The 8,318-nt window shown below is 42.7% G+C and overlaps 1 protein-coding gene across 1 annotated transcript; it reads right to left on the bottom strand.

The window, feature by feature from the left end:
• Nucleotides 1-300: 300 nt before the first annotated feature.
• LOC118371486 (ATP-sensitive inward rectifier potassium channel 1-like) lies at nt 301-6,776 on the bottom strand. Its single transcript, XM_035756947.2, has 2 exons — nt 6,597-6,776; nt 301-2,620 (listed from the first exon to the last, which is right to left on the bottom strand). The coding sequence occupies exon 2, from the start codon at nt 2,598-2,600 to the stop codon at nt 1,482-1,484; it is 1,119 nt and encodes a 372-aa protein (XP_035612840.1). The 5' UTR covers nt 2,601-2,620; nt 6,597-6,776; the 3' UTR covers nt 301-1,481.
• Nucleotides 6,777-8,318: the final 1,542 nt, after the last annotated feature.

Raw genomic sequence — 8,318 nt, 5'->3', positions numbered from 1 at the left:
ATATAGATCCTAAATATAGATCTAAGCTAGCTGAAATTAAACTTCTTGCCATTGCTAAATCAAGTGACCTTTCTTGGCTTTGTATGAAAGTGATAATGCCCTCGAAGCCGGTGTTTGGAGGATATATTGGCACAGTTTACCAATGTAACAACACCCGTGCCAATATATCCTCCAAACAATTCTCTGGCATTATCACTTAACCATGCTTGAGTTGATAGAGTTTACCCAGATACTTTTTGCTCTAGTGATTTAGCTTCAAACCATTTCAAGATTCAAGTTATTAATCAAGCAGCATTTGAAAAATTTCAAACAGATTTTTATTGATAATGTAACACTCAAGCAACATGATTTACTTCACCTTCCCACACAAATTAAGTATTTGTGTACTATGGTAAGCCACATGTGCATGTGATTTGAATCAAAGCACGTTATTTTTAAGCAATGGACTTCCAAAATCTAAGATTAAAACAATGTTAGCAAATCACTGGTGAAGCATAATCAGCTGTTTGAATGCAGTCAAACGGTGAATGGCTCACAACATCCCATTTTTACACATGAAAGAGAATTGGGAGCCCCCTCTGAGGGGAAAAATGTACAATATGATCAGGCAAAAGATAGAGTTCTGTGGTATTGACAAATTATGACATGTTGTGTCAGTGAAGTGGCTTGTTCTAAATGAGAATAAATATACAAGTCAAAAGTCTTTGATCGTTACCAACGTGAATGACAATGTCCCAGAATTTAGCAAACTCTTCCTACTATTTCTTTGATTATCAGCCTTATGACACCTTGGGTCTGAGGAGGGATTTGTTAGCATATGAAGTTGCTGTACCTAACCTTGCCCATGCCCCAAAGTTGGTATATAAGGAAAGGCTTATAGATTTTATGTCCTAATACTCACTCACTTTCAAAAGCAGCATGTGTGCTCCAATGAAGCATTATCTTGGGGATGTCCTTGCACGTCACAGTTATAATGAATAGGTGTTCTAATGTTATCTAGCACTAGCTCAGATGGCAGGTTTGGGGCTTCGTTTCCCACTGGGGGAATTCACATAATGTACTGTAAGTTGCTTTGCCCCCTTTTTCTCCCCAATTTCATGGTGTCCAATTATTAGTAATTACTATCTTGTCTCATCGCTACAACTCCCATATGGGCTCAGCAGAGACGAAGGTTGAAAGCCATGCGTCCTCCGAAACACAACCCAACCAAGCCGCACTGCTTCTTCACACAGCGCGCATCCAACCCGGAAGCCAGCCACACCAATGTGTTGGAGGAAACACAGTGCAACCTTGGTTGGCGTGCACTGTGCCTGGCCCACCACAGGAGTCGCTGGTGCGAGATGAGACCAAGATTTGTAATCAGATTTGTAATTTTTGCAATGTTAAACTAAAAATAGCTATTCTATGGGCACAGCCGAAGAATCCATTTTTCTAAGCGTGTACAACCTATAACTGTCTTCTATTCCTCAGGCCACATAAGCTCACAACTTGGTCATATTAGGTTGTTCTAAGTTATCATTTGCTTCAAATTCCCAGTTGTCGATTCCGTTAATGGAGTGGAGGTGGTGTCCCTTCATGTTGTGGAAGCAGTAGGAACAATGTGCAGTGGCCACGGGCACCACTTTGGAGAAGTTGGAGAAGTTCACTCTGTACTTGCCCTCTTTACTGCGGGAGATGATTGGCAGGAAGCTGTAACCCCACATGATCTCCTGAGGGATGAAGGAGGTCCTGACCTGGCAGGCTGAGCTGGTGGTCTCGGCTGTGCCGTCCAGAAAGACCACCAGCTCAAACTCCTGCTTATGGAGTGTGTCCACTGCCATCTCAAAGAAAGGGCTAGCCTTGTCAATCACATGGTAGAGTGTGAGAGGGCACACAAAGAAGAGGTTGTCCTTCCCAGCGTCCACCATGAACTCAATGTTCACCTGATCCATGATGATTGTCTCCCCATTGGGTTTGTTGGTTGTCCTCAACAACTTGCCATAAATCTGGCTCCCGATCATCAGGGTCTTGCGTAAGTTGGCCACTCTTATCATGAGGCAAAGGAAGTCCTTCTTAGGACAGATGACAGCTGTCTGACTGAATGTGATGGTCTTGGCCCTTTTCTTAGGGATGGAGATTTTGGCCAGGATGATTCCACACATGAAACAGTTGATGATGGAACCTATGAGAAACTGGGCAATGATGAGGGTTACAGCACCAGAACAGTGAGGGGTGATGACGCGTACACCATACCCGATGCTGGTCTGGGTCTCCATGGAGAAGAGGAATGCTGTAATGAGATCGGAAACATTTTCCACACAGTACTTGTGGCCTTTTGAGGGGTTCTGCCAGGTCAGGTCTTGGTTGCTCCAGGCGATCCAGAACCACAGTAGTCCGAAGATGAACCAGCTCAGGGTGAACGAGACGGTGAAGAAGAAGAGGACAAAGCGCCAGCGGAACTCTACGAAGGTCGTCCAGAAGTCCATGAGGAAGGCAAACTGGTTGCCGCATTTCACGTTACCAAATTCAATGTTGCATTGGCCATATTTGGTCACCAGCCGGGTTCGGCGGATTCTTCGCTCCACCAGGTGGTCCTGGATGCGCTTCCTGATGCCAAACATAATTTTCTAGGTCCTGTCTTCTGTTAGAGATAATAAGAATATGTTTGTCAAATAGTTCATACTTTAACGAATTGGGTTAAACTGACATTCATTTTCATCAAAACATCATTATATGAAAAACCTCACCAGCACAAACACCTCAGTCAGTCTATGATCAATGGAATGACTTCACATACCTGCCCCAACCACGCTTCTCTACTTACTAGCAGTTGCTGTGCATCACTTGCACATTTTAATATGCACTTACATTTTGTAATCCTGGGCACATGCCATAGTTAAGACCCAGATGATTTTACCGTTATCCATTAGCCTTTTACTATGTTTAAATCAGTGATTTTGACTGTAAAAATACTATTTTGTTATTTTAGGGGGAATTGGTGTAATATCTTAACAAATATTTAATAAGAATAGGTTTGTTTAGTTTAGTGTCTCTTGCACAATGCTAGACCTGGTTTATGGGCGTTTTGCTGAATACAATGCTAGACCTGGTTTACTGGAGTTGAGGTGCAGGGGTAGACCTGTTTTACAGTTTATGGATATTTATGGTTTGGCACATGTAGACCTGGCTTAGTTGGCTAATTGAGTTCAAGAACAGGTGCAGACTTTGGTATGTAAATTGGAGCTGAAGTATAGGTGAAGACCTGGTTTGTCTAAATATTGGGGCTGAAATGCCCGAAGAACAGCAATTTTTCTAACAATTATGGCTTGCATGTAGCAGTAGACCGGTCAAAGGTCACAGGACTAAGATATGCAAATAACAGGGTTGGAATGTGCAGCGAATAGGTGGATTTAGGTTACTGTGGTGTCTTGGAGAATATAGGCGGAGTAACAAATAGTGCATTTAGCATCAGGATATGGGTGTATGGGTACTTGATTGTATAAATATTAGGGTTTAAGTGTGTGGGTAAGTGGGCTGAGGTATATACTGTACACTACATGACCAAAAGTATGTGGACACCTGCTCGTTGAACATCTCATTCCAAATCATGGGCATTAATAGGGAGTTGGTCCACCCTTTGCTGCTATAACAGCATCATCATCTAGCCTACTAAAACCACATATAGTGGCTTGCAAAAGTATTCACCCCACTTGGCATTTAGCCTATTTTGTTGCCTTACAACCTGGAATTAAAATTGATTTGTTGTGGGGTGGTCATTTGTAAATCATTTGATTTACACGACATGCCTACCACTTTGAAAGTGCAAAATATTTTTTATTGTGAAACAAACTGAAAACTTGAACGTGCATAACTATTCACCTCACCAAAGTCAATACTTTGTAGAGCCATCTTTTGCAGCAATTACAGCTGCAAGTCTCTTGGGGTATGTCTCTATAAGCTTGGCACATCTAGCCACTGGGAGTTTTGCTCATTCTTCAAGACAAAACTGCTCCAGCTCCTTCAAGTTGGACGGGTTCCGCTGGTGAACAACAATCTTTAAGTTATACCACAGATTCTCAATTGGATTGAGGTCTGGGCTTTGAATAGGCCATTACAAGACATTTAAATGTCTCCCCTTAAACCACTCGAGTGTTGCTTTAGCAGTATGCTTAGGGTCATTGTCCTGCTGGAAGGTGAACCTCCGTCCCAGTCTCAAATCTCTGGAAGAATGAAACAGGTTTCCCTCAAGAATTTCCCTGTATTTAGTATCACCCATCATTCCTTCAAATCTGACCAGTTTCCCAGTCCCTGCCAATGAAAAACATCCCCAGAGCATGATGCTGCCACCACCATGCTTCACTGTAGGGATGGTGTTCTCGGGGTGATGAGAGGTGTTGAGTTTGCACCAGACATAGCGTTTTCCTTGATGGCCAAAAAGCTCAATGTTGGTCTCATCTGACCAGAGTACCTTCTTCCATATGTTTGGGGAGTTTCCCACATGCCCTTTGGCGAACACCAAACGTGTTTGCTTATTCTTTTCTTTAAGAAATTGCTTTTTTTCTGGCCACTCTTAAAGTGGTCCTATGGACAGATACTCCAATCTCCGCTGTGGAGTTTTGCAGCTCCTTCAGGGTTATCTTTGGTCTTTTTGTTGCCTCTCTGATTAATGCCCTCCTTGCCTGGTCCTTGAGTTTTGGTGGGCGGCCCTCTCTTGGCAGGTTTGTTTTTGGTGCCATATTCATTCGATTAAAAAAAATGGATTTAATGGTGCTCAGTGAGATGTTCAAAGTTTCAGATATTTTTTATAACCCAACCCTGATCTGTACTTCTCTACAACTTTATCCCTGACCTGTTTCGAGAGCTCCTTGGTCTTCATGGTGCCGCTTGCTTGGTGGTGCCCCTTGCTTAGTGGTGTTCCAGACTCTGGGGCCTTTCAGAACAGGTGTATGTATACTGAGATCATGTGACATGACATGACTGGTTGTAGATTGCACACAGGTGCGCTTTATTTAACTAATTTTGTGACTTCCGAAGGTAATTGGTTGCCCCAGATCTTATTTAGGGGCTTCATAGCAAAATGGGTGAATACATATGCACGTACCACTTTTTTGTTTTCTATTTTTTTAAATTGTTTTAAACAAGCTATTATTTTTATTTCACTTCACCAATTTTGACTATTTTGTGTATGTCCATTACATGAAATCCAAATAAAAATCTATTTAAATTACAGGTTGTAACGCAACAAATAGGAAAAATGCCAAGGGGGATGAATACTTTTGCAAGGCAACCTGTAGCTGCATATAGGGCGGCAGGTAGCCTAGCAGTTAAGAGTGTTGAGCCAGAAACCAAAAGATTGCTGGGTCGAATCCCTGAGCTGACTATGTGAAAAATCTGTTGATGTGCCCCTATATTGTACTTGCTCCTGTAACTCACTCTGGATAAGAGCATCTGCTAAATGAGTAAAATGTTAATTATATAAAACTGTCATAGTAACCACTGGTAAGGTAAACTCTTTGATGGATGGTCCCTGGCAAGAAAATGTTCTCTGAATAAATCTGGCCTGTGTTGCTGCCAAGCTATGCCAAATAGTTGGATGGTGGTGCGACTGTTAAGTACTAAATGACCAGTGCAGTAAGCTTTGTTCCTACGCTCAAAGCAAGAAATGTCCTTTATTTCATAAACTGAAATCCGATAGTCACACACGGTTCTTTGTTGAGAAGCTTTGGATCTCACAAAGCCTTTCACACGTAATCATGACCCCCCCCCCAATTGTTACTGTAAGGTGATATAATGAATGCCAAGATCATTTGAGATGTACTTTGATACAATGCTTGGCTGATGCTTTTAAATAATATACTTTTGAAATAGAGCGATCATTTTATTAGTACAGTGTGGTTCAGTTGTCATTGTCGCTAATAACTCTTCAACAAGTAATGATTTGCCAAGGAAAACGTTATAATCATTTATTTAAAGGTTGTGCAATCAATGCCAAGGGGAGCCATTTCCACCCTTGTAATCATCCGTTTGTGATTAAATGCAATGTTATTCACATTTTGATCTTTCAGCCAATTAAATCATTCACTCAATATTTACACTGATAAATGTAGGCACATGTTGTATGATTTACTTCTATGGTGAGAGTTCAGAAAGTCAGCTACTTCTTTTCCCCTTTTGGAGAGAGACCGTCCCGACTGTACATTTCTCATATAACAATAGCAATAAAAAAATTGCCCTCTCAAGACCATTTCCTTTTAATGTTAAAATCCTCAACACTATACAAGACCACAAACTAACCCCACTACACACCCACCTGTATACAACGTTTGTAATGGAGTCAGATCAGTCATATAACATACAATATGTTTACTGGCAGACATGCCACTCTTCACTCATAGGGTTTTTGTAAACAAGAACGTTAGCGGAATGTCAATAAAAAAATATACGCGGCACTTTTGTTAAGGGAGAGTAGACATAACGGCAAGCTCACCTTAGCCTCAAAGGGGGTACATATCAACATAATGGACTGTTATTATAATGGGAGAATACAAAGCAAAGTTTTCCCTCACTGGATGATAATGGTCCAACTAAGATGCTGTCCTCACGCAAGCTGAGCTTACCTGTCAGTGTGTAAACTGTGGAAATCCCAAATTGTGTTGCACATTGGTTGCCCTCTGTCGCTGTCTCTCTCAGCCTGGTCTCTGGTGTGTCTTGTACTTGGTGTTCTGACACTTGTTGCAGTGCTACACATGTGTGCTTTTATAAACCCTTGTACTGGTGGGACTGTAATCACTTCAGGTGATGTTGACACGCACACAAACATGAAGTACCTGTATCGCCCTCCAGCAGGGCTGTTGAGTAGGTATGAGTTTACCCCACACAGCACAGGTAACCAGGGCCAGCCTGAATACCCTGTGCTACACCACCAATGTCTGCACACACACACGCACGCACACACGCACACACACGCACACACACGCGCACAGGCACACACACCACACACATGCTTGTATTTAATGTTGAAAGGGTAAATAAAGATGTTATACATTCATGCTACACACACATCAAATCAAACTTTATTTGTCACATGCGCCGAATAGAAGTGTAGACTTTACCTTGAAATACTTACTTACAAGCCCTTAACCAACAGTGCAGTTCAAGAAAAGTTAAGAAAGTATTTACCAAGTAGACTAAAATTAAAAATAATAATAAAAAGTAACAATAAGAATAACAATAACGAGGCTATATACAGGGGCACGCGTACCGAGTCAGTGTGCAGTGGTACAGATTAGTTGAGGTAATTTGTACATGTAGGTAGGGGTGAAGTGACTATACATAGATAATAAACAGAGAGTAGCAGCAGTGTACAAAAAGGGAGGGGGTCAATGTAAATTGTCCGGTGGCGATTCTATTCATTGTTCAGCAGTCTTATGGCTTGGGGGTAGAAGCTGTTGAGGAGCCTTTTGGTCCTAGACTTGGCGCCCGGTACCACTTGCCGTACGGTAGCAGAGAAAACAGTTTATAACTTGGGTGACTGGAGTCTCTGACAATTTTATGGGATGTCCTCTGACACCTCCTATTGTATAGGTCCTGGATGACAGCAAGCTTGGCCCCAGTGATGTACTGGGCCATTTGTACTACCCTCTGTATCGCCTTTTTGAGGATCTGGGGACCCATGCCAATATTCTCCTGAGGGGGAAAAGTTTTTGTTGTACCCTCATTACGACTGTCTTGGTGTGTTTAGACCATGATAGTTCATTGGTGATGTGGACGTCAAGGAACTTGAAACTGTCGACCCGCTCCACTGCAGCCCCGGCGATGTTAATGGGGGCCTGTTCGGGCCACCTTTTCCGCCAGTTCTCTGACCTCCTCTCTATAGGCTGTCTCATCATTGTTGGTGATCAGGCCTACCACTATTGTGTCAGCAGCAAACTTAATGATGGTGTTGGAGTTGTGTTTGGCCAAGCAGTCATGGGTGAACAGGGAATACAGGAGGGGACTAAGATCACACCCCTGAGGGGCCCCAGTGTTAAGGATTAGCGTGGCAGACGTGTTGTTGCCTACTCTTACCATCTGGGGGAGCCCCGTCAGGAGTCCAGGATCCAGTTGCACAGGGAGGTGTTTAGTCCCAGAGTCCTTAGCTTAGTGATAAGCTTCGTGGGCACTATGGTGTTGAACACTGAGCTGTAGTCAATGAACATTATTCTCACATAGGTGTCCCTTTTGTCCAGGTGAGAAAGGACAGTGTGGAGTGCGACTGAGATTGCGTGGATCTGTTGGGGCGGTATGCGAATTGTAGTGGGTCTAGGGTTTCCTGGAGTATACTGTTGATGTGTGCCATG

The sequence above is a fragment of the Oncorhynchus keta genome, chromosome 1 (genome assembly GCF_023373465.1).
Source record: "Oncorhynchus keta strain PuntledgeMale-10-30-2019 chromosome 1, Oket_V2, whole genome shotgun sequence".
NCBI classification, from domain to species: Eukaryota; Metazoa; Chordata; class Actinopteri; order Salmoniformes; family Salmonidae; genus Oncorhynchus; species Oncorhynchus keta.
This window is presented reverse-complemented; position numbering and strand designations above follow the sequence as displayed.

Bases quoted from the DNA above. Each gene is read 5' to 3' on its own strand.
- LOC118371486 (XM_035756947.2), bottom strand. From the start codon at position 2,600: ATGTTTGGCATCAGGAAGCGCATCCAGGACCACCTGGTGGAGCGAAGA.